The sequence below is a fragment of the Lissotriton helveticus genome, chromosome 10, assembly GCF_964261635.1.
Source record: "Lissotriton helveticus chromosome 10, aLisHel1.1, whole genome shotgun sequence".
NCBI lineage: Eukaryota > Metazoa > Chordata > Amphibia > Caudata > Salamandridae > Lissotriton > Lissotriton helveticus.
The window spans coordinates 471633582-471660825 of record NC_136071.1 but is presented as its reverse complement, the minus strand read 5'-3'; the positions used below and the strand labels follow the sequence as shown (position 1 = coordinate 471660825).

General features: G+C 38.6%; 1 protein-coding gene across 14 annotated transcripts in view; it reads left to right on the top strand.

Annotated features, from left to right (window-relative positions):
• The window catches only part of RBFOX1 (RNA binding fox-1 homolog 1), an 836688-nt gene that overhangs the window by 770470 nt on the left and 38974 nt on the right, over positions 1–27244 (top strand). For 7 of the 14 annotated variants that reach the window (XR_013601626.1, XM_078662952.1, XM_078662957.1 and 4 more), the window contains one exon: positions 16889–16941. The exons of the other annotated variants lie outside the window; for them this stretch is intronic. Coding sequence is in view for 6 of the 7 variants with exons in the window: in XM_078662952.1 (XP_078519078.1) it covers positions 16889–16941 (53 nt within the window). In the remaining variant the exon portion in view is untranslated. The remainder of the gene's footprint in view (positions 1–16888; positions 16942–27244) is intronic. 14 annotated transcript variants of the gene reach the window in all.

Here is a 27244-nt window from a genome sequence, read left to right as displayed (position 1 = left end):
AACAACGTGCTTGGAGTTTGACCAACACAAGATTTTAAAGCTTCACCATTTGCCAGTTTTTCAATGAATTTATGATTGTCAATTGTTCCACGCCATAGTTTGCTTGTTATAACACCCACACATAGGAGCTGATTCACGAAAAACTATGATTGGACGTTGAAAATATTGAATGTGCAAGTTACAGGTTTGATTGTGCTTTGTTGACTGCTTCTTGTGGTCAACCAAATACAATCCCTATGGCCTATGCGTACGGTATGTATGTCATTATATATGTGCATATTCATGACCTATCATTTACTTAACACTACCTGGCCATAAATTATCAATGCATAGATTTATGCAAAGTGTGAACTAATATGCAACATATTATTCAGACTTCCTATCTGTCAAATATTTCTTTTAAAAATTAACACCACTTCCTTCACTCATCATAAAAAAATGGGTTCATGGGTTTCCTTTCCTTAATTGTTTCTCTGTTTACACCACATCTATTTAGGTGTAAGGTAGGTGCCTAGAGAGAGGAATGCATTTGTTTGAGATTGTGAATGCTCAAAGAGATAAACCTTTACAGAAATGTTACATTACTTGTGCTTAAATAAACATACATTTTGAACCATGCTGAAAGACAATTATGTGGAAGACAGAACTAGATATTGGGTTTACAGTCTCTTCTTAGGTTTCAGTGAAGTAGTTAAGACAGCTCTTCTTGACACATTAAAGAATGAACATTGGGTTCTATGTGGATAATAAGGAAACATTCCTTCATTTGCTATGTGGCCAGACTGGGCAATAGGAATGTAAGCAGCTTGAAACAGGCAGAATATTGCAAGTTTTTAGTTAGTTGGTAATTATTAACATAATTATAAATTCCTCATAATTAGAAATCTTGAAGTGCATTGTAAAAGGCATTGAGGATACAGTGAAGACATTCATCATTGAAGAAGACTGTAGGAAGAGTTACAGAATGTATTTCAGAGAACAATGATTTAAATGGAATAAAATATAACTTACTTGATTTAAACTTGCACACCTGTATTTTAAGACTATTGTACTAAATACACCCTTGGTAGTGATTACTGGACCACAGTAAATGTAAGAACACTATACACAATTTGGTTCAAACAGTGAATAAAAAAACAATCATCAAATAGGATAATGGTATACCGGCTGAAATGTACATTGAAACAGGGAATATCAACCCTAACCTGATAGAAAACACTGCTAGGTATCCCACGATGTAAGTTGTGGATGGATCAGGAATAAAAGTGCCCCTTTGTAAACGTTTGTTGGTGAACTTCCCAGTCCTTTTTAGCAGGGGTTTAGGCCCCTCTCAAGCATTGTGCAATCAGAAACAGCATCTTAGGTACATCCACAAAGTTGGAGATCAGGGATTTGCTAGTACACCCAAAACCATCACAGCCTTAGTCAAGCCAAGTCAAACATATTTATTATGTTTGATTATTTAAAATCATTACATAAGATAAAATCATTACATAAAGGAAAAGTAAGGCCTGCAATCATACAAGTCTTAAACGTGCTCAAAATAGTTATTAATTCCTAAAGGGCATCACCATATTATATAGTTATCTCCTTTAAATCGGTTATGGGAAAAGAACCCATGGGTTCATGGGGTCCAGTTGTACAAATCTCTTATTAGATTAAAACCCTCAATGACTTTCCTGATGGCTTTGAACAGAGATTTGTTGCATGAGATGAACGTGGCATCCCATCTATAATGCTAATTTTCCCCAAAGTACAGATGGCAATTAGTGGATTAAAAAAACACTCCCTTATAACACCTGAATATCCTTTGACACTATAGTGAGATGTTGCCCTAGGTATACCAAGTTAATTTGCACAGTGGCCTTACTGGTTAATACCCTTGCAGAACTCCATATTGACTCAAGAGTACAAGTATAGGAAGAATAATGAGCCATTAAAATGCTGGGTGCATTCATCACAGCCCTAACCTTTCACCATATTATGGAATACTTCTTTAGCAGGGGGACTCGGTCCACATGAAGGAACACTTCCTTTATGAATGCAATGATGAAGCACTTAATGGTGGATTTAATAATACTACAAAAAGGTCCTTGCATCTCATTTGTTAATATAATTCTTCCATGTATAAAAATACCTAACATAAATAATTTGTTTAGCCCACCAGCATTATTTAATAGGTAAAATAATAAAGAAAATGATATAATGCCAGAATGTGGAGTAAGATAGGAAAGCTGCATTCTTTGTTTTCTGCTATGATACATTTCTAAATGTTATGGGAATATTAAAAACTGTAATAAACTTCTTAGGTTGAATAAACACTGCTTAAAAACTTGCTTCCACAACAATAATTACTTAAGAGGGTACATGTCAATGAAAAAGCTTTTGGAAGAGAATAGAAATGGCAATTTTTCGGGAAAAGAAAAGTGGATGCATGTTGACGATTTCCTCATTCTGAATATTTTGGTGAAACATATTTTACAACTCCTTTCACAATCAGTATCAAATTCAGTAATGTATTCATTGATTTTAAGTGTTCTTAACCAATATGAACTTCTAGACATTGATATTATCCATGCAGATTTATAAATATTTGGTTAGCTGTATTTAGGCACTATTAGTCATAAAAATCAATTGACCTTAATTTCCCATTCAATGTAAGTGTGCATCTTGAATTTGTGTTTAGGAGGTGAGAGAGAAGTTAAGTTTCTTTCTTCAAGTCTGCTGTCAGTAATAGTATTGTCAACTTCCAGGAAGTTGTAGCATAAGGAACAACACACAGGCCAGATGTATGAAGTCATTTAGTGGGTCATTAGATCACAGAGTTTGTGACTACTAAATTTCTTATTGGCATGCACGAAACCCATACAGAGATTTGCTGATAATTTTTTGAATTGCTAAATGGGCTTAGGAATGCATTACAAACTGCTATTTAGAAGGTTAACGTTTAGTCCACCCCTTTGAATGCAATTTATCAATATTTTGAGACTGAAATCCAGTTTAAAATCATTGTAAAGTTACGGACTCCAAATATGGAGTGGTAACTCATTTGCAATAAGTAAGGGGTCAGCGTGCTTCCTTTAACCCATTGAGAATGAAACGAAAATGTTTGTTTGGGAGTAGGCAATGGTCCTGGTGACCACTGCTGACTCTTATACAATTTTTCTTAAATGCATATCCATTTCCTTTAAGAAAAATGGTCTGCATTTCAAAAATGCGATCATAGACAAGGAGAACCTCTGATCCCAGCATGCAACCATCCCTGTGATTTATCCAGTTGTAGTGAATAGCAATTTGCAGCCTACCTCATGAATATTAATGAGGACTGTGAAAAAATAAAATTCAGAATTTGTGAACTTACCTATTAGTACATAGGCCAGTTCATAAAATTCCACATTGTTCACAAAAATACTGGTCACAAATTGCAATCTGTATTTTGTGATCAGTATTTGGTTCATCTGGGCCTACAATAGCTAATATCTAAAACTTAAAGTTTTCATAAATGATTTACAACTTGATATTGAAAGTACTGACATTTTAAGGAAGATTCACTTACAAACTATCACTTAAGACAACCTTACACTATCTTTACTATTTCAGGAAAGCATACACTGTCTGTGTTTGGTAGCTCATGATTAATAAGTGCCTTTCCAAAGTGAACATACAAAACTTTATCATCTTCAATTTTCTTCTAGAATTTAAGGAGATTTCTGGGTTTTTTGGAGATTCATAAACACTTCTAAGAGGACTCAATAGGAACTGCAAGTTGGTGTTTTCCATGAGTACCCTTATGGCTTTTAATTCCAATTGTCCATATTCTTTATGCAGCAGATGTCTGTAGCACAAACAATTGAGTCCATACATGTGCACATTATTATTAAGCAGTTGTATAAATGTCAGCATTGTCGTCTCTATTTTTTCTCTGGCAGGAGAATATTTTTCACTTCAAATATTTGTTTGGAGTATCTGTACTTATGGAAAGGCATTGGGAAGGTTTAGGAATACTCGCAACTTTTATTTTATTGATACCTTTCCGGTGCCCATTGACACAGTCCTGCTTCCACATTTACCCCTAAAATTAACCCTGCAAAAAATCCACCATACTGGAGAATTTTTTGTTGTGGTAATTTACATTCAGTGAATAGCAATTTGCCAGTTGGAATGTATATATCTAAAAAATCTTTGAAGACTGTCCACTCTGATACAGCGTCTTTAAACTTGTTTTATGAAAGGATACTTGGAGTGGAAATTGGGATACTCTGATTCATCAATTGCTTTTTTTATTATTGCTCTGTGACAGATATTAAGAAACTAAAATTGATTGAAAATTACTTTGTGTGTCTGTATATATTGTAATTACTGTATGTGTGCGTTCAAATATGGGTCTACCCGTGTGCTTGAAGGATTGTGTCTTTTATGTTTGAATGATTATAGGGAATGTTCTCATGTTGTGTTTCTTAAAAGGCAGTTTTTATATGGACAGGTTTCTAAGCACTTGCATGCATTATCTTAGTGGTGCTACAAGCCTACCGCTTGGTGGAATGACGGAAAAGTAACGTGGCTCGATATGCACCAATGTGGATTTGTTTGCATGAATTTCTCTCTGGAGGACATTGAAATTGTGATGCATGTTTCATTTTCACCGAGGTTGTGAACGTCCTACCAAAAGCCATTGCATGCAAACCAACCATCTTCGCAATACCACAGATACACAGTGCTTTGCCTGCTCCGCTTGTTTTTTTGTTTGACACAAAGGAGGTTCAAAAGTCACAAAAGTAATGTTAAAATGTTTGAATAAAATCAATTGCTGCTATATCAGTGATGACAAGCCAGAGAACTAGATGTGATTTCCTTTAGGTGTTTACTCTGAAATATTTGGGTTACTTTTAGACAGCTCAGGGTACTGCTTTTTTCTTCCACAGTATGAGACACTTAGGATAATGTTTACCATATTTGTTATATTCTGTAAATACTATGCTCTAAGTAAACATGGAGGAGGTGTTCCTGGTTTCACAACATAAGAGTGACAAAATGTGCCCTCGCTTTTTTATGTACAGCCAATGTGACATCAGATTGCTTTATGCCTGAAGAAGAAAACATCCAAATGGTCCTGAATCATATATCCAACATTTTGACAGAAACAAGGTTTCTGTGCATAAAAGATCCCAATTGAACCATTCTAAAAAGGCGAAAACTCCCCAAAAGCCACTGGACATTATCCAAAAGAGAATTTGAAAAAGGTTTTTTCTACCTGTGTGCACATGTCAGTAACATGTACAAATGCAATTTACAAACATTTATGTGAGATCACTCTCGTCTTGATGCAGCATTATAAATCGGCATGTATGAGCCTTGTTACACATCACAGCTCCTTTAATGTTGTGATTTTACTGCTTGTATGAGTGAGGTAAATATGAACATTTTTTACTCATCAGAACAGAAATATGTTTGTTGCTAAAGTTCTGAAAAACATGTATTGACATTATTGAAATCTTGACTAACCTTTACATCAGTGCACCTTGCATCAATGATTCAGCCTTCAATAAGTGAAAATGAAAGGAATAGCTCGTCAACATAATCTACGCGTCAGACCCATTATGCATGCAACCTTCCAAACTATCAACCCATATGCAACTTCTCGTTAGAAGTTTGCAGAGATAGAGAGAGTTGAATCAAAACAAACCCATACCCATAAAGAGGAGAATTAGGTGTTAGAAGATGACCTGGTTGATCTTTCATTTTGTGTGGCCAAGATACTCAGTAGCCTAATCCATGTTAAAAATGTTCCAGGCAGGATGCTCACTAAGTTGATGGCTGCATTAAAAAAGAAAGAATACCCTCTGCCATGGGCCCAAAGGATCTGTCAAAGGTATTCTAAATTATGTGAACTGCACAATGCTGCTTATTCAAATGGATGACATTATGATCGTAAGTTAAGTGGTCCTGGCATGGATCAGGTCTTATACCAGTAACATAAAGCAGTCAATCAAGGTAGATAATTTGACTCTATCAAAGGTCAACTATACATAGAGGCTACCAAAATCTTACTATACTTTGCTGAGCACCTACTTTTGACTACAGGTCATCCTCATCTAATTGTCTTTGCCAAGTTTTATAATACATCTAACCGCAAAACAGCCTCTTCCAGAGCCCACAATCACCCACTTACCCTGCAAAGTGTAACCAGGTACCTATTCCCCTGGGCATATGTTTTGCACTTCCTCAGTGCTTAACTTATAAAAGAATAATCACCAGGCCCAAAGTTTTGCTGGGATGCCAGCAACCAGCACTGTCGAAGGGTAGGTTGGTGAATACAAAGGCTGATTAGTCTTCATTCCACCTCAAGTCTCTTTACTCCACCAGCAGATACGCCTTACCTCTTTAGCTCACTTATGTAGGTTATTTTGCTCCCTTTGTCATTGTTCCCTTCTTCTCTTCCTGCTTTTCTCCCCTTTTTGTATATTTTTCTCCCATGATCTGAGCATTTTCTCTCTCATGTTCTGAATCAAAGTCTTTTGAGGGAAAATAGGTGGCAGTTCCGAAAAAAGTTTGCCGATGGGCCCCACCTGCAACCACCGGCTCGAATTAAGCAATGTGCATCTGGCAAATAATAGCAGCCAGATAGCTCTATTTGTAATGTTGTACCCTCTTAGCATGATTAATCTCCCCACCAATAAATAAATAGTTTATTTTATTGATTTTTTTATTTTACAGATTTGCAAAGCACTCACTTTTTTCCTGACAGTAATGGGCAGAAATACAGATACAGAGAGGGTGAAGGAATACATCATCAGCTAAAATAGTGTGTCACAAAACTTGGTCTGCTACATTGTAGCATCACATAGAAGATCTAATGTGCAACTGAGTGAAGTCTTTGTAAAGAACACATTCCTATAAACAATCCCCCAAAAACAAACAGTGATACTAATTTGCCAACTTCTGATCAGATCCTAGAAAAAAGACAATGTCCACACCAACGTAGCATTTTAACAAAAATGTCTTCAAACATAGAAAACAATATTATACACCACGGCAGAAATGAAGACCTGTCCACAGGAGCTTGGATCATAAAAAAACATGAAACACTGCAGAGTTACAGGAGTACAATCATGCATGCAAGTAGGTTGGCAGACAATTACCTGAATGAACCGAAATTTGGAAATACATTTGAAAATTATACTGTTTAGCTAGGCTTCACCTCTTTGCCCTCACCTTTCAGACCTTGACATTTAACAAATATTTGCTTTCTGCACCATTTGTATCAAATTCATATGTGTTTGTCATTGTTTAGTTGATGTCTGTATTGTCAAATCATGAAGTGTAACCAATCAGGCTTTCATTATTTTCATACAAATTTCCTGTCAATGAGATTGTAATTAGACCTGAGATGCACTGAATTCAATCCCACTCAATTTGTGACTTGAATTACATTTTTCAAATGTAGCAACTCCATCAGAAATTACATTGAGGGGTTTTCCCTCACAGATGAGCAACTTTTAGTGGCAGTTCATACTAATTATTACAAATCCTCTGCCTTAATGAACCACCATTACGGCCCATAAACTACAAGGATTTCATTCTAGTTAGGATACCATCAATGATACTAATGTGCATACTTGCTTGTGGAATAATGCACATCACACATGGGGAGCAAGTCATGTGGCTGTAATGCTCACTCACTCCAGTGGATACATTTACTAACTTGGTTACTATTGGCAGAGCATTTAATACCAGTAATAACAACAGTACCACCAGTGACCTTTATAGGTTAAAGATATTAACCACAAATAATAATCATAGTACATATAAAATCAAAATAATATAATTTCTCTAACAGTGTTACCAGTGATCAAAACCAAAGCTGCAAGACACTAGCTGTCGGCTCCAACTACAATTTGAGAGTGAAACGCTTTGGAGTGCTACTAAGAAGGTGCTCCCAATTTAAAAGATCGGAGGTGAATCCTACTATACTGGATTCTTGTACCTGCAGCCCACCAGTTAACACCTGGTGTACCTTATGCCTAGAGTTGTAGCTTTGTTGCAGTGGGCCTTGTCATCCTGAATAGGTGGAACCCTTTGACTTCTCAGATGTATAAGATGGGGTTCAAACATGTCCTTTGCCCATTTGTCTATGGGAGTGTGTAATCCCAAACAATAGATTCTCTAGAATTACCATGAGTATGTTCTATGCCTGGGTTGCCATTTGGATAGCCCTTTGGCCAAGGGGTGCATGTTCAGAAGGAAGGGAAATATGGTTTACACTAGTACTTATTGCCATGCTTTTATTTGTAAAATGTATGCATGTTGAAAAGAAGAGGAGGGTCATAGGTATTTGTTAGTTTATGTGGACACCCTGCCTCATATATCCCCACATGGCAACCTCCTATATATAGATATCTTCATGATGTTAGCACTACCATCATGCTTATATGTTTTACCACTGCATTGGAGCCCCACGACCTGCAAAAACAAGAGCCTTAGTGAAGATATGGTGCAGTCATCTAAGACCATTACATATGCAGAACAAAGGTATAGAAACACTGATGTCCAAACTACTCCTTTATCATCAACCTTACCTGTAATTGATTGTGTCAAAGCTAATTTTAGACAGGACAGCCAAATAGCATAATTTATAGAAAATCATTTACAGTAAAAGTATAGAAACCTCCGGCCATTTTGTAAAACTAGTTTCCATGGGTTGCAATTATTCGGGAAAGGAACCTCTTTTACTGTGGTGCTGTTTATGTTTTTTTTTCCTCATTCTGCCAACTGTCTTGCTGGTAGTACTCTTATCAGAATTACCAAAGAATAGAGCTGTTACACTTCCATCCCTTCACCGGTGTGCCCGTAGCAGAGGGAGCAAGGACCAACAGCAATTTTGGATTAATGATCCGACCTACTAGAGCACTGGCTCCACTCCACCAGCAATACCCATACGTTCTCCCGACTGCTAGAATCACAGGCAATGACAAACTGACTTGTGGTGATTATGTTTTTAACGCAGCCCAAAAAGCAAGGTGTACTTCCGGACTTCCAAAGCCTACAGATCTCCCGTTTCGCCAGGAGGATCGCGTAAAAAATATATTTGGAGGTAACAGTGTTCATTCAGACTGGCCCATCCAGATAAAGCCCAACAAAAATATGTTTAGGGCTTACATTGACTTGTTGACCTCCACAAGAAACTTACAAATCTCAGTCCAGTAACAGGTGATCTTTGAGCACAACATAAACATGTGGATATAATCCGCCGATGGGAGCATAAATCGTGGGCATACATATGGGTTTTCTGAAACTCCTGGCAACTTGGCTGGAGACCAATAGACTCTGTGAGTAGTAAAAAGATGGTTACGCTTAAGCGAAGCAGGTTTAACAACAGCTCGTAGAATAGCAAAACCATCGAGCCAAACCTCCTTAGAGCTTCCAGCCGCTAATTCTTCTGCCCAAAGCTTTGAAATATCCATGGCAATGTCATCCTCTACCTCTACCAGGACTCAATACCACAAGGAAACTTCCTTTTTCAGAGGGCCTACTCTCATCGCCTGATCAAGCCAGGAGTCATTTACCTCGTCTACCCAGACCTGTCTAGCCCACCAGGAACAAACTTGGTAGTATTTAAACCTAGTTAACTGACCCCTGGTGCAATAAACCAGAACTTCCCCCCAGCCAAACATGAAGCGGTTTTGAGATCACCCCCAATAAAGTAACCCTGCAGATTTTAATGGCAGACTAAGCTGGTCTCTCAAACATTTGGGGGTTCCCAAGTAATTCCAAATTGGAGCCCGGGCTAAGTGATAGGGAATTCCTAGTTTTTTTCCGTAAGTACAACCGAGTTCTTAAGGCCCCCTGCAAGATCTTCAGCATCACCTTCTTAAAGTACTTCGGGTCTCCATATTTAAAAGGAAATGACTTTGCCCATAGCTCACCCCACTCAACATTGCCCCAAAGAGTAGTCCCAAAGGAGACCGATCAACTTTATTTGTAAGCATACGAACGTTCTTAAAATGAAATGCATGACAATATGACAAGAGAGCAGGAAGAGCCAGCCTCCTCCGCAACTTTTTCCAGGGTATCCTAAAGAGGACCAAATAAAACTGCCAATCTTCCCCTGGAGCTTAGCAATATCTTCTTTATCAAAGGTTAAGGGCATTGAATTAAAAAGAAAAATGATTTTAGGGCGGACAATCATTTTAATGAGGTTAACACAACCATATATATTTAAGGGTAAATTCACCCACCTGACCAGAAGACTCCCAATCTCTTGACTTACTTTTTTCCAGTTAGCTCTAGAGACATCATCCAGCTTCTGCATAATTATAATATCCAGATAACGCATTTGGGCCTTAGCCCCTGAGCTTTGCCCAACCTGATTCCATCCCATGATTTTGATTGTCCCGCTATTCATCTTAAAACCTGAAATCATGCCAAAGGTTTCTGCCTTGGCCATTAAGTTGGGGATCAATAGTATAAAGAATACGGTCATCCGCATAGAGGGCCAACTTTGCCACCAGGCCAGCAGATTTAAACTGAAAGATGGTAGGATCCGCTCTGATCATGGAAGCAAACGGATCTATATAAAGGTTGAACGAAAGCGGGGACAAGGTACACCCCTGCCTCGTACCTCGTGCAATTTCGAACCTGTCTGATAGCTCACCATTCACCAAAACCCTGGCTCTGAGCAGATGGTACAGATTTTGAACATCCCTCACCATATTCTGCGGGAACCCAAAAATCTTCAAAACATCCCAGAGGTAGGGCCAGTGTACTTGGTCAAAAATCTTTGCAGCGTCTACAGCTACTGCAGTTACAGGTTAATTCTTGGTTTACACCAGATCAATAACCCCGAGCATCAAAAAGGTAAGCTCATTAAGCTGCCTCCCAGGGATAAAACCCTTTGATCCTGATGGATAACCCCCTTGATGACCTGGACGACCCTAGAGGCTTCTATTCCCGAAAAGACCTTGTATTCGGAATTCAGAAGTGATATTGGCCTATATGAGTCTACTTCCAATGGGTCCTTATTTAATTTTAAAATTAAAGTTACGATGGCCTCAGCCCACGACCGTGGGACTGATTCGTCTTCAGTATGTATAACATTAGATAGGCTTTTCAGCACTGGAACAATAATATTGAGTAATTGAGAATATATTGTGACTGAGAGGCCATCAGGCCCAGCTGCCTCCCCCCCGGGCCATCTTCCTAATTTGTGCCCTGACCTCGTCCTCTGTGATCTCTGCCTCTAAGAGTCTCTTTTGGTCATTATTTAGTCTCGGAAGCTCAACCTTCTCCAACCAGGCCTCTATGCTCTCTTTCCTGGGCGATATATCCTTACTATATAGACTACACATATATCTCCGGGTCTTGGCACCAAATTCCGAATTATTATTCAGAAAAGCTTCCGTTTCCGCATCTCTCAGATTTCAAATTAAATTTCTAGACTTGTCTATTTTTGCTTTTCAGGCCAGAAGTGAACTGCACCTCTCTCCATATGAGAAATGTTGCAGCTTACCTACTTTGCACCTGTCTAATAATCTTTTTTCATGGTGCCTCTGATATTCCGCCTGCAGGTGTTCTAGTTCTTTCCTGGAGAAACTCTACTGGAGCCCTCCAATGCTGCTTTTTGAAGGTCAGATTCCTTAACCTTAATCTCATTAATTCGCGCCTCGTCTTCCCGCTTCAAAGCCCCCCTCTTTCCCACTATTATGGAGCAGACTATTGCCCTTAAATATCCTTTGAATGCATCCCAAATGATTTGAATTTTAGCTGAACCTCTATTGGCATGAAAAAAGACAGTAGACTTATCCACTATACTTGATACCACCATCTCGTTTAACAAAATAGTCCTGTCTCAGGTCCACCTTTTCTTACCCGGTTTATGATGTTGACTAAGGGACAGGAAAACTACTGAATGGTCTGGGAAAATGGCTGGAACGTGTTTAACCTGCTCAACCTCGTTTATTAATTCCTGATCTATCAAGAAATAATCAATGCGGGAATGGTGGCTGTATTGTTTACTATAGAAAGGGAAGTCCCTTGCGACCCCCATGCTGCTTCGCCAAACATCAACCAGATTAAGGTCACGCATCATGTTTTCCAAAATTACCGGAGTTCTAGGGGGACTAACATATTTAACTTTAGAAGTTTGATCTAGAACCTTATTTTGCATTATATGAAAATCTCCTCCAAGTATCACTGGGGCAGTAGCCTCCAGGAGGCACAATTCAAGCTTCATTAGAGCATCTGGGGAGTCATTGTTAGGATCATAATAATTAGCACACACTAAGGGCATCTCCTGTATCATCAAGTTAGCCACCAGCCATCTGCCAGATGGATCAGATTCATATTTTACCAGCTTTATACTCGAGTTGTTTCTAATAATTAAGGCCACACCTCTTGTACAGCCTCTCTGATATGCGCAGCCTACTTCCTGGACCCAGCCTAATTTATTAAAAGGTGGCCTGCACTCCTCCTGTTCCATATGAGTCTTCTGAAGCAAAAGAACACTCACCTCACTATTCTTAAGGAATTCATTCACCAGGTCCAGCTTCTTCCTAAACCTCAAGCCATCGACATTCTAGGACATGAAATGGACAGGATTGGATCAACTCATCTTTAGATTTCACCCCCCGGCTCCCATAAACCTCCTTCGACATCTCATCATATTGTAATACCACCAAAAAGAAGATCAATGAGCCCGCCAAGACTTGAACCATACACTCATGTTATTCTATTTTTCCCCTTGCTCCCACCACCTAGTGCACCCCACCACCCACCCAGCTCTGGGAGCCCCCTTTCCTATCCCTAGGCAATGCATTCACCTTTCGCATCCCCCCTATCAAGGAGAAGAAATCAAAAATGTCATTAATAAGAAAAGAAAAAGAAAGCATAACTAAGTATCAAAATTATATTGCTGGATATATGTAATTTCATCCGCATGGGGTATGGACGTGACTCTCCAAGCCTCTACTGTTCTGAACCATCCATCTGAGTAAAAACAATTATCCACCTCCTCCAGATTTCTGATATTGTGCATTTTGTTATGCCACATTATTCTCAGCATCGCGGAACTACATCTGGACCTGGGGACCCTTTCTGCATAAAACATTCATTTTTGAGCCCATCTCCCATTGTCTCTGTGCAGTTCTCTTACCAATATCAGATTGTATTTGATAACTAAGATCCCCAGATTTCAGGAACTGTTCCTTGAAGGCACGCCCCAGCACCAACTCCTTAGCAGAGTACGGGAGAAAGTTTATCAAAATTTTCCTAGGATCCCTATGGACCCTTTGGATCTCTCTGTCCAAGTCAATATCCGGCCTATCCTGGAGAAAACTTTCCTCCAGCAGTTTACATATAAATTCTTTGATCTCACTCTTTTCAGAACCTTCAGGGATATTGAGATGTCTCACATTATTACGCCTGGCCTATATTTCGAGCCTCTCCAAATCCTCCTGTAACAGCTTATTCTGCACTTTGGGATCCACAATATCTCTTGTGTTCTCAGCCAGGGCAGCAGCCAGAGACTTTACCTCACCTTCCAGGACTGAGGTACATTGGGCAATTCCATCTAATTTTTCTTCGAGTATCCCACATTTTGCTTGAATGCCCCTTTGATTGCCTTCAGAGATCTCGAACTTTACCAGAATATCTTGTCTCAAGCTGAAAAGCAGCTTTTCAACCTTGTTTCCTGGGGGAGACTCCTCTAGGGGGCAGTTATCCAGCCTGGACACATCGCCATTGATGTGAATCAGTCTAGGACTCTGATCCAATGCCCCCCCAACCGTTAGGCCATCTTGGATACCCTGGGTGTCACCTCGGGTTTCCGCCAGCAGGGAGAAATGATTTTCAAGCCTCAACGGTTCAACCTGGGAGAAAAACTGAGTTGCCTTACTCCCTCCTCCCTGAGCGGAAGCAGCAACTTGCTCCATGATCTTAAAGTATGACCTAATAGAAGGGGAAGGTTTGAGAAGTAGAGGCATTTCCTTTGGCCCTCACCTCTTGGTTTCACAGCCCGTTTGTGCACCTTTTTTACAGGGGATATTGCTAAGATCTCGCTGGCTGTCGGTTCTTCTACTCTCCCGCTTACTTCTTTCCTCTCCGGGGCCGGGCGTAAATGGTACCTGTTCCTTGGCTGGGGAGTTTGTGACTCTATAGCTGGAGGGAAATTAGTAGTTTTGACACCACCCTTGGATGCCAGTACAGGGACTCCTCTGGCACACTCAGCCCCCAGCTCCTCATTCACAGAACTCATAGGGCAAAAAGGTACCTGGGAAGGGGGATCGTTTTCCATACACCCCTGCTGTATCTTAACCCCACTCGGATGCTGCAATATCCTCTCTTCGAGCACGCTCCGCGCCAGACCATGACTTCCCCTCAATCCGGAGTGACTTCATTGCTCTGTCTGTCCTCCGGGTGCGGGCTTCCTGTGCTGACTCTGCTGCAGCCAACCCGGAACCCGGCCAACGCCTCTGTCGAGCGGGACCTCCGCAGCAAGGCCGCCGCCCAGCACCAATACCCCTGATGACCGCCGGTGGAATCTGTGCACCATACGCGCATCAAAGGCCCACCCAGCGAGGTAGACTCGTTGTTATCGCAAGTATACCATATATACAGAAAAATAGTAGCTTATCACTTCATAGCTTTCTTCTAGCGAATTCCCTTGTTCCTTCGCTCGGGAGCACCCGCGACGGGCGTCAGCCAGCTGCCATGTTCCTCGTTTGACTCAGGAAGCCCAATCTTGTAATGTTAGCCAAACCATACGAGGTATGCACATTTAAGGTAATATACCTGTTTTGAACTCAAAAGATCTATACACCATAAAGAAAGATTGCCACCAGAGTGCAATCATATTAAACATCACACAAAATAGAAGGTAAGCATCCATTTCAAGGATGATACTGAAAAAGTATTTACTTCAAGGAATAAATCATTAGTTAAATTTTGAAGCATTCGTCCTAAAGCAATTTAGGAGTTCTATAATTCTGGTTTCAAACAATGAGTTAACTGCCTATCATGTTTTCTAAAAACAGGTCAAGACACCTAATAGGTAAAAAAAAAAAGAAGATATTTAATGAATTATTTCAAGAGGAGAAGGCAAAGCATAAAAATCTTGCTTTCTATTATTCATAACACATGCAAATCCAAGATTTCCTAAACTATTATAATATTAGCATTTTGTGTTTATTAATAACTAGGGTTTTTCTTAAAGGACCGGTGAACAAAAATTAGTTTTGCAAACTAGTTTTAATTGAGAAAGATAATTAGTGACGAAAAACTATAACACACACTTTCCTGAGAAAACAGTTCGATATTTGTTGAACTCGAAGCATCTTGAGACATAATATAGGTGAATTAGTAAAATCTTAGTTTCTCATTTATAATCTTGAGAAGTTATTCGATCCTCTCTACAGTGCAAGAAATTGTCATAGTAGCACATTTCAGGTTTCAGATTTGTTGACCTGATTATCACATCTTTTTTCTTAACACAAAGAAATAGGTCAAACCCATATGTCTCTTTTATACCAATAAGTCTCAATAAAATAAAATAAAAACGAATTTACACATACCATTAAAACTGGGTGCCTAGTGCAACATTTCGAGAGTACAATTATATAATCACAACATCATAACAACTTTAAACCTTTCGACCATGTCTGCCAGGCAGAAGTTAAAAAATTGCAATTGAAAGGTATGTAACTTCTGTTTGGCAGACACGGTTGAAACTTTGTCACAACTATTTTGGAACTGATTTATATATGCATGTAACATACTCAGATATAAGTTTAGTTGCAGTAATGCACTTTTATTTTATTATAGTAAAATAACAAACTCGAAAACCTTTCTCGCTTGATTCAAACACAGCAACATAGAACAAATACATACGAAAACTCAGCAGAAAATTCAGCAACCTTCTCATTGGAGAGTGTTGATTTTACAACCATGGAAAAAGGTCATTGTGATATGGAGCAGGTGTAATTGTTCAAGCACCAAAAAAACTTAGTAGATTTCATTAACACATATGGGACAGGACAGCTTCGAAAAATAATATTTTATCAAACCCGTTTCATTGCAATAGTTCACAAACAGTGCAACATGTATTATTTCATGCCATATCAGCAGAACTCCAACATATTATATATAGTGGATCATAATATAAAAACCTAGAAAGCATTAGAAACAATCTACAGTTATTCAGTGAGTTCTCTACATATTTATATTATTATTTTTAATTAAACAGATGCATTAAGGTGCATAAATTCAAACTAATTTGTCTTGAAATCCATAACATCAAATAACCACACATTATACCAATCTCGGTGCCCTATGTCGACATACCGAAACAAATCTAGCTGTACACCACACAAATACAGACACACATTTAGTTTTTTAGTGGTGTGTTTGTTTACAGGGGGAAAGGCCACACGTCCAGAAACGCTGTTAAGAACTGGGAGTTGCATATTTCCTTTTGGATTTTCTCATTCATACAGTGTGTAGGGTTTAAATCCCAGTGTCCATAAAGAAATTATGGCAGGGGAATGTTTTAGTACATGTATGTTGGTGACATGAGGCATACACCGTGAATATATTTTGACGTGGATATATGTGCTTCGCATGCCTCCTCATTAGCCACCAACCCCCTCCTTCTGATGCAGCCATTGTTCATGCTCCATACATGAATTTTAAATTTTCTTTTCACTCAAACAGAACCCAGCATGTCCGCTTCATATTTATCAGTTCTGCAATCCTCGATTGAGTTGAAACTTGTTCCTGCTACATTCATTACAAAGTGAGCACCTCTCTTCCTCCGTAACCCCATCTCCAGACATCAAGTGGCAACTTAGAGCATTCCCCAGTCAGCAAGCAGTATTGTGAATTTTATCTTCTCTTACAGAAATCAATTCGTCTTCGTTGCAGCAGATGAAATTTCTTGTAACACCTCCTCAGGTAAAAACCATTGGTACTTGTTAACTCATCCAGCCTGGTCTCAATATCCTGTTTTGTCTCCCCACATAGAGCAGTATATAAAAGTCACACTGGAACGGGGTCTGTTCAATAAATTGCGGAGATGGCTTAACAAGCTCTATCAGTCTCCTTCAGACTTAACTATTGGAGAAAGTGCATTATTTTTGTAAATTGTGTTGTTATATTTCCGGTATCTAAATACCTTGATCCAGAAAGGTAAGGATGTTCTGGTAATCTAAGACATTTCTTTGCATACTAATTAATTGTTATTGCACAGTAGCAGAAAATATCATGGTATGCAGGAAAGATAACTTCTAAAGGATCACCTACACACACAGCATGCATGTATGCTAAAGGACTTTTTCCAGAGTGTTCCTCCCACAATGAAGCATCTTGGAAAAATGTAGCAGGGACATTCTCGAGCAAGAACCAACACAGATTCTCCTTAGTTCTTTCATATCTCAGAATAAGGCCTGGAACTAAATGATGTGTGCATTTACTTGTAACCATGTTACCCAAAATGTGAACACCTTGAAGACGTTTAATAAGGCGTTTAATAACCTCAAAGTGCCTTTGGACTCATCAGTTTGATATAAAAATGATGAAACAAAATATTACTAATACCATACCCGCTTTGTGTAATTTGAAGTGAAAAGAAACATTTCCCAATATGATTTCCATACCACAAAAATCAACACCATGCCAGTAAGAAGTGATCTCAATCGACGAATCAAGAGTCTAAAGCTATCAAACAATATAACTTTCAATACTGCTGAATTTTGTGAACTTGTGTAGACATTTTTTGTTCTTGAAAATGTAAGGTGAACATATAACATATCTAGCTGCGGGCATCTAACCGCGTCTACCACCCTGGTGGGTTCAGCTTGCCCACCGTCTTGTTGACAGGCACTCACAGCAAGTCCTCAGTTATATTATGGTAATTGTTTAAATTTTAGATTCATCCACAACAGGTTTATTTCATTCACATTTCACCAAAGAACTATGTAATCAATATTCATTACTTAGCTAATATTTCATAACAATTTGCAACACCTCAAGCAGCACTATGCAACAATTTTAGCCTCTCAGTGTCATAAGGAAGTGTTTCAACCTTATCCTAATCACGCAATTTAGGCTTATTTGAATAAGTGATGTTTGCACACTCACACATGCACAAACCTTTGTGCTGTGTCAGTGTACACTTAAACAGATGGTGATACACTGACCACGGTGACATGCACTCCTCGTAGGAAGATTACAAAAAGAGCAAAAAATGAGATGAAAAAGCTTCATCAAAACCTTTGCTCAACTGAATTCAGCAAAGTTGTATTCAAATTTTTTCCCAGCAAATTCAAATTATTTCTACATTTTATATTTTTAGAAGGTGCAGCTTAACCGAGCACTGCGAGTTGCCCAACATATGAGAAAGCTAACCGATTTCCCATGGCCAGGAAAGTAGATTTAGGTATATTCAGTTAGAATAATTTGTTTTGAGTAAGGGTATATATACTGTAGTTTAAATTCTCTGATCCAATACCATGAAGCTTTATCAGTAATGCTAGAAGAAATGAGTTGGGTACACCTTGCTTTAAGTCTCATTCACCAATATATCTTTGTAGACTGTTTTGTAACCACGGTAAAGCAGTTCCATGCCCTCATTTGTTAATCATTGAGACACATTGTTGATAGAAGGATAAACCTATTTAAAATCCATAACCAGGTTCTATAGGTCAGTCTCCTTTAACATATGGCCATAATGCATTTGATCACGATCTGTCAAGATGAGATATTTGCAATTAAAATTGAGTGAGTTCACTAACATGCTCTGTAACATCTGTGTATTTTTAAAACCAATGAAGCCAATTATTTCCCATTCATGAAGTTGCAGTAATGTATTTTTTATTCTTGTTGATATCAAGTGAGGACAAGCACTAAATCTCATTAGAGTGACAACACTGACTATTCTGAAGCCTCATCCACTCAAGCGAACAATGAGACCTAAATGCTGAATTTCATAATATTGTTCTCAAGGGCATCAAAATAGCATCAGCGATACAACCTTTGTTTGCTGTTTGATTGGCTTTGTATATTTATGATCACCTTTTTATATTCCGTATGATTAAATAAATGATGGGAATGGGTTCAGGAGAAAATTGTAACTACCCAACCATTGAAGAGCATCTCTAACAATGAACATGCAGTTGATTGCCACTGGTAGGATATTTGCTTCTGCATAAAATTACCCTACAATTGAGCATTATTTCACATGGGTAAATCAATTCACTTGCTAAGATCACTTTTTCTGACATTTTTTCACTTGTTTTACATCAAGCTGTTCACATAAGCGGGCTGAATTTACAAATGCAAATAGTTTTGTGACTTGGGCCGTTAGTCTTCATTTGAAAGCAAATAAATTGTGCCTATTTTACTGTTAGAGCATTCAGGATGAGATCCAGTGCTCAAAGTCTGTGACAAAAAGCTATAGAAAAATTTAGAAAAATCATTGTGCATGAACTATTACTATTAACAGGATATTGACTATAGCTCTCTAGTAGGTCATATAGTATGTTGGCATGGGTGGGCAGAAAACAAAATACATTAGAACTTATGAATACAAGGAGAGGCTGACACAACACTTTTTCAATGTAGCAATGCATTAAATGAAAGAGGGTTTATCTGCTACAATCAAGCAGTTAACATGTAAAATGAATGGGTCTTTGATGAACACCAAGAACTGTAAGAGTGGCTGAGTCTATTGCCTCTAAAACCTATAATTTGCCATTGTGATTGTCACTCTAAATATGGAGCACACCAACAACTCAGCTTGTTCTTACTGTGACTGAATTATCTATGAAAATAGTGTGGATATCTGAAATTGAGCCCTACAGTATGCATATTTTTGGGAAACGGGGAACTACTATTCAAAAAGGTAATCCTATTATATGTTTTTAAAAATGGAATTTCCAAGCTTATTGAGCCCTTCCATATGGTATAGCTGCCATGAGTTCTAGATCCATGCTCGACTAGCTGCTTCAGTCCAGGATTCTTCTTTGAATTTTTACTCCTGGTGGCAGATATACCATTTAATCATGCAGCACCATGCAGCAGTCACAAATGCTGCACTGCACTGCATGAAAAGGAGAGAGGAGAGTGCCATATTTACAGAAGTATGGCACTCTCCTCCCATTTCCCTCACGTCGGCACTGAAATGAGCTACTGTGCGCCTCTGAATCACCTTTGTACCATGGTGCTAAGTTGTCTCCATGAGTCTAGCATATGTTTTGTACTGGGAGGATACCATTCCATTACATAATACTATGCATTGACTGACTTTAACCATTTGCCCTCTTTGTATGTGTGTTGTAAAGTGCAGCACACGTAGAAAGTCAGAAAAGGAAGAAGAAAATAAAGCATTATTTCTTCCTTTTGCCTACTTCAAAAGGGCGTACGTTTCTGACACTAAACCCTGTCTATTTTATTTAATAATAGGGTTTAGCATCAGAAACCTTGGGTGGTTGCATGGGAACGCCCATGCTTCACTTATGGTATGCCCCCTTGGTACTAAGTGATGTAAATCAACACTATGCACTGCTTTACGTTACTTTCATATTATGGAAAGTAAATCTGGACAAAAGGATATTGCGTTGCTTTGTGTCACTTTTGTGAAGCAAACCTGGCATAAAACATTAGTAAATCCCCACATTGGTTTTTTAAAGGGATATATGAGACTACATGTCACAGAATACAAAGAAATAGACTAGACTAGAGGAGCTAGCCACAAGTGACCCCGGATAATTTTGCTGCATGGTATTCTAAAAATGTAGTCAACAGTAACAGAATGATTTTGTAAATATATTCTACTACTTACATTCAGTAAATGGATATACTTTTGACTAGGAATTGCATGTGGTTGTGTTTCTGTAGTACAGTAAAATGAAGTACAGGACAGAGACAGACATGCTGCTGCAATAAACGTGCAGTTGGCAATAAACGATGTAAATTGGGATACATTGATATCAATGAATAAAGAGGAGGGTCGTTGTGTGTTTGTCTAGGGTGGTTTGATTAATCATTTTCCTCTGCTCAACATTACACTGGCCTAGATGTCTTGCCATGGCCAATAGCTCCTTGGTCGTTTGCCTTCATTGTGGCCTCAGTTCCAGGTCAGTTCACATGGCTTTTCAGATGTGACAACAGGATTTTATTAGGAAGCAGATGAGTTTTTGCAAATTGTAATTGTAGGATTCGTAATCAGCAGCTCCGTTCATAATGACAAATGGTGGGGGATGTATGGTTAGAATTGTCAGCTAAGATGTGCGTGTGCAGTAGTGGTTTTATGGCATTATATCCACTGTAATCAAAAGGGGTAGCAGCTTCTTAAGAGGTTCCTTCTTAATGACTGAAAGAGCTTGGATCGTGCAGATTCAGCTAAAGGTAGGCTAGTACCATTTGTGTTATTCTCCCACCTCCCAGTGCTCAAACTTATACTAATGCTTTCCCCGCTGTGCTTTGTGCAATGTTTATTTATTTTTGGTTGAAATGGGCCCCTCTTTACCTTCAGACAATCGTATGCATGTGTGTTGAGATGCCTGTTTGCTTCACCATGGTTGAAGAGAAATGTTCTACTGTGTTCTTTGGAGGTGGAACCTTCCTTTTTCTTGAGTTTATAGATCAGTTTTCGAGTTTAAAGATATGCAAATAACTTGACATATATTCACACAAACATAAAGACATATGGTTCGACTCACAAAGATTACGTTGAGTAGGTGTGACTTGCACTTTTAGAATTCTTGCCATGGATGGAGGAATAGCATGTTTAATGTAAATAGTATTTCCTTTGAGACCTACAATAAGACCCTGATCTTACTGTTTGATACACCATAAAGAAAGATCTATAACTTTGAGAAAGTGACTCACTACACATATTTGTTATATGGGTTGTCGGTTGATTTGGAGATCAAAGAGTTACTGCCTGTGCCCTTGTGGCTAGAAATGAAAATAATCAAACCAAACTGAATTAAAGCAACTCATACCACAGCTTACTAATTCAAGTTAAAGCAGATTTGGCATTAGTTTTACAAATTTTAATACTAACTTCAAATTCTAACATATTCTTTTAACTTAAAAATGTATTAAATGTGGTCCTTCGTTTAATGTAAACAAGTTAATCTACCACAATAGTACGTGAGTGAACTCTATGAGTGAACTCTACATGCAGAATTTGTTAGGTTAAAGTTGCATGTTTTTCCAGTGGACCACATGGAATAGGAGGTATTTATCCCACCATGTAAATACCCCACCCTGGGGCTGTAAATACTCCACTCTATTCCACTCAACATGTAATAAGATCCTTATTGTCACAACATTAAAACACTTTGAGACTGCTACTCTAGTGATCGCATTGCAAATGAAGGTGCTAAGCAAGCCATTTTAAATCAACGGATTACTCATAAAAAATGAATTTAGATAATCTTTTTTGTATCTTATTAAGTCTTGCCTCCATTTTATTGATACTTTTTCTGACATAAATTATTAGTATTAAAGGCCTGTATGATGGTAAAAAAAGGGGCAGCTAGAGGAAATTTTGTAGCGGTTGCTAAACTATCTTTCATCCAGGCAGAACCCTTGTTTGAGTGGCAGGGTGCTATTTGCACATTTGAATGGGGAAAACCTGAATGCCATGGCTATGTCCTTTGTTATGTATGGCTCTCACAGAGAGCCGCTATAGTTTAGTCCAGTTTCTGAATCTCATAATCCACTGCAATGACATGGCAACAGTTAATAACAAAACGGTTGACCCACTGTGGTGATGTCATAAAGGCCTTCTAGGCCAGGCTGACAGGCCTCCCTGACAGCATGTCAGAGCAGCGCTGCTTATCTGCTTTGACTAAAAGCAGAAAACACAGCTGCAAGAGAGGGAAGGAATTCATGAAAGGTGGAGGGGTTGATCAAGGATAGTAGGTATGTATTTTGTTTAACCTTTTGAACAGCAGTACATAATAGAGGCTTTGTCATATATGCCCCTCCCATTACTGCTCTGCCATTGTGTAGTAGTTAAAAGCAGGGGCAGATGATTTTGGAGGTCACACATAACGTTTAACTCATGCTGTTCTTTTAGAAGCTAATATACATTTATTTAGAAAGATCATAAGCCATATAAATATTAAAAACATGAACAGAAAAACTTACCAAGACTTTTATTTCTGGAATGTTGTTGCATACATAAGTCTGCTTGGAACAGCATATGAGCCGCTGTGTGTTCTGTTCATAACGGACCTGGCACAGTTTTTTGAATATATATATATATATATATATATATATATATATATCAGCCACGGCCGGCAGTGGGAGGAAATGCAGGGCGGTGACGTGGGGAGGGGGAGGGGCAGGGTGGGGAGTTGTAATGTATGGATTACGGAGTTTTACAGGTAAGTAAACATTTAAATAAATAAAACTAATTTCATTGAGTACACTGCATCCCAAAATGCGATGCAGTGCGCGCAAAGAAATTCGTTTTATTTATTTAAATGTTTACTTACCTGTAAAACTCCGTAATCCATACATTACTACCCCCCACCCTGCCCCTTCTCCTCCCCACGTCACCGCCCTGCATTTCCTCCCACTGCCGGCCGCGGCTGATATATATATGTATCCCAAAGTGCCCCAAAGCATCGGGAAGGCACACAACGGCATTCTCTGCCGTGACAAGCCTATCATTCCCCAGATTTTTCACCATAAAGCCGACGCGTTTTGAGGCTTTGCGCCTCTTCTTCTTGGGCTGGCAATGATACACTGAGCGCTCACCATTTCAATTCCTTTATTTAGTATTGTCACCATTAGTGGGCGTGGCCTCGTTAGCCTGATGGTATGCTGGGACTGGTAGTCCTAAATGGTGGGTATTTGCTTATTTCCTTAGTAGGTACAGTGCATCCATTATCAAATTTAAAACCATCATATGCTAATTTAAGCCTGCCAAAATGCTCTGTCGTACTAAAGGAGATGAAATTGCGGAAAATATGCAAAGGAACATCTGAACTTACTTTAAGTGGTGAGTGAAGCTTGCACCAAGGACTCCATGTCCCAGTATACATAAGGACTTGTACTGAGCCCACGCCCACTGAGGGGCAGTGATCAAAATCAATAAAGCTGAAAAAAGAAATGGATGCAAGGCTCGGATGTTTCATTTGGTGGCAGCCCATGAAGAAGGGGTTTATCCTCGAAACGCGTTGGCAAAGATAATTATAAAGGAGCAGGAAAGCAGACTGCATCAGGGAGCGGTATGGCGAGGTACAGTGAAGGGCACCTTTGTTTCAATATATATATATATGTATAATATAATACGAATTTCTATTCAGCCATTTTGGCTGTAGCATTGCCTAAAGTTTCTGTGAGAAATTGCCCTATGAAAATGTGTGTGCAAGCCATGGAGTAGCTATGAATTCATATACAGCATCACTCGTAACTTGAAGAAATTACATCGTTGATGATAACACAAATGATCATCTGTAGTACTAATGGGTGTAGTTTTCACAATAAGCAGAAACACCAGAATATGAAGCATATCTCTGAAGTCACCCACATCTGCATATTATGCACTTTTTTTACTAGTAATTAGGTGTTCAAGAAACATAATGGCTCTTTAGACATTAATGAGATAAGCAACTTATTAAACCTTTATTACCATTCAGGTGGTTGATCATTATTTACCGTAATGAGATGTGCCTATTAATGACCTCATCTGACATAAAATTTTAAGAGAAAGCTATCACATCTATGCATAAATGAAGGATAAGTCATAGACAACCAGGTCCTTTGGACAGCCTTCCATATTAAGTAAAATTAACCAACATATATTCCTGAAAGTAACAGAATGGTGTACACTAGTTTAACAATGTTTAAAATCATACTGCATAACTTGAACTGTCTGTAAGTGGGTCATCCATAGATTATATATTCTACACCTATGTATATTGCCTCATAATTTTAACTGATTTAATGGAAATATCTGCACTGTATGAGTCTCTAGTTTATATAGAAATTGTTGATAGCAATACATGAGTAGTCTTTAATGTTTGTGAATAATGTATTGTAAATGTAAGCAGAAACAATATTATTTTTGCCTATCTTTTGGCAACTGCTGATTGAATTACCCAACACCCTAATTGAAATTACATCTGTAACTCACACTAGTTGTGCTCAGTCTCTATCTTGTTTAAATGAAGTAATGCTTGGCCTTAAAACATCAATTGTAGCTAAAGTGTGCACCATTTATCTTTTAACATAGTGTGTTAGAGTTGTTTCTTGTACTGTACTGTTTCTTTTTCGAAGATGTACACCAGGTCCATCTATGCTGCTTGAGTTTATGGGCTTACTTTGTTTTTTTTACATTTTTAAAGGATCTGGAGGGTTGTAGGCCTATATCAGGAGCAGTAGCTTGATTAATGCCATCAGTGATGTCATCAATGATGCCACTTGAAATGTCATGAGTGATGTATTATCTGAGGTCATCGACAGTGCATGATGGGGTGCAAGTTATAGTTAGCCCAGTTAACTGTAACAAGTGAATTTCAGTTTTTTGTTTTGTTTTGAAGAAAGAAGGTATATATAAAACTGAGGTAAAAAGAGAAAGCAAAATAGGGAAGAGTCATGCAGAGATAGGTGATGCATCATGCTAATAAAGGGGAAGCACAGAGGAGATACTTGGTGCATATACAGCAGAAGCACATTGCACTCTATAGTCCAATCAATTTCAATTAAATGGGAGTATGTAACGTTGTGACAGATTGAAAATGTATATGTCCAGAACAGAGATGCCTTTAGAAAGTAAAATCACAAACCACAGAACTGGGCCAACATAATATAAGCAATAGAGTATCTTCAACAACAAATTGCTAAAATTGTCATGCTTGGAGTTGCAACGAATCTTGTACAAAGACCACAGTAATTCCAAACTCTATGGTGTTACTGACTTATATGGAGCCATGTCCAGCCAATGGTATTTTATCGGATGTGAGCATAGGAAATATAGAGTCTGTAGTCTTATACCTTTACTGCAGTCTAATCCTTTTGTGTAACTTTAATACTTTTCAGTATTAACAAACTCTGTGTGACGTTTTACTGTCCCGATTACAGAGTATCTGGGTACAGAGAACTCCTCACACATAAGTATATGGAATGAGAATTCGAAAAATCTGCATGTGTTCTGTGAATACACAAAAGTGTACGTTTACTTTTGTGAATCAGGCCCATTGTATGTTAATCAACATTTGCTTACATGGATGAATACATTGAAAGAAGTGCAGATATGATTTTGGTTTTCCACATCTTAGGTGCATCAGTATTACACACATTTATGAATTGTTAGTGGACCTAATGAAAAACCGGAATAAACTGAAAGACAATGGGAACCATAGTTAGAGTGTTATTTTGATCTGTTTGTCATTGTTTGACTGATATTAGATTTATAACTGTCTACATAATTGTTTCCTGAAATGACTACAAAGTTGTGTGGGCCCAAGAGAAAATGTATTTCCACAAAATACAGTCTATTTACATTAACTATCCAAAACAGATCTCCACAATTGTTCCTAGAGTGAAGAGAGCCAGGTCCGGGGGTAGGCTGTTCTCGCTGAACGCCGCCAAGCTTTGGAATGCCCTCCCCTTCTCTCTTCGGTCTACCCCTGATTTGCTTTCATTCCGGAAAAAGCTGAAAACAGTACTGTTCGCCAAACCCCTCTAGTCCTTATCTCCCTGCTCCGTCACTTCTCTGCTTTAACTCAGCGCTTGGACGCCCGTGGGCAGCAACCGCGCTTAACAAATCTTTTTTTCATTTCATTTTCATTTCAATCGTTCATCCACTGATTTTTGTGACACAAACATAGAGTGCCATATTATCAAGAATGGGCGATAACATTATCGCTGCTTTAGCGGCAGGGAACTGCAGCTAAAGCAGCTATAAGGGGCTTGATAATATGCCCTATAGAATTACAATAGAAGCCCAGGTTTGATGTCCTTCACAACAGAACCTGGACTTCTATTGGAATTCTATGGGGCATATTATCAAGTCCCTTATCGCCCTTTTAGCTGTAGTGTCCTGCTGCTAAAGCGGCGATATTGTTATTGCCCGTTCTTGATAAATGGCCCAGAGTTTTTCTGTGCAGCACCAAAACACATTGGTTACCCTTTCACCTAAGTTCCATGCTCCTCTCATGACCTGAGAGTATGAATTGCAATACATTGAAATTCATTGCAATTATATTTACCTTACTCTTTCTTTTCCGGTGGT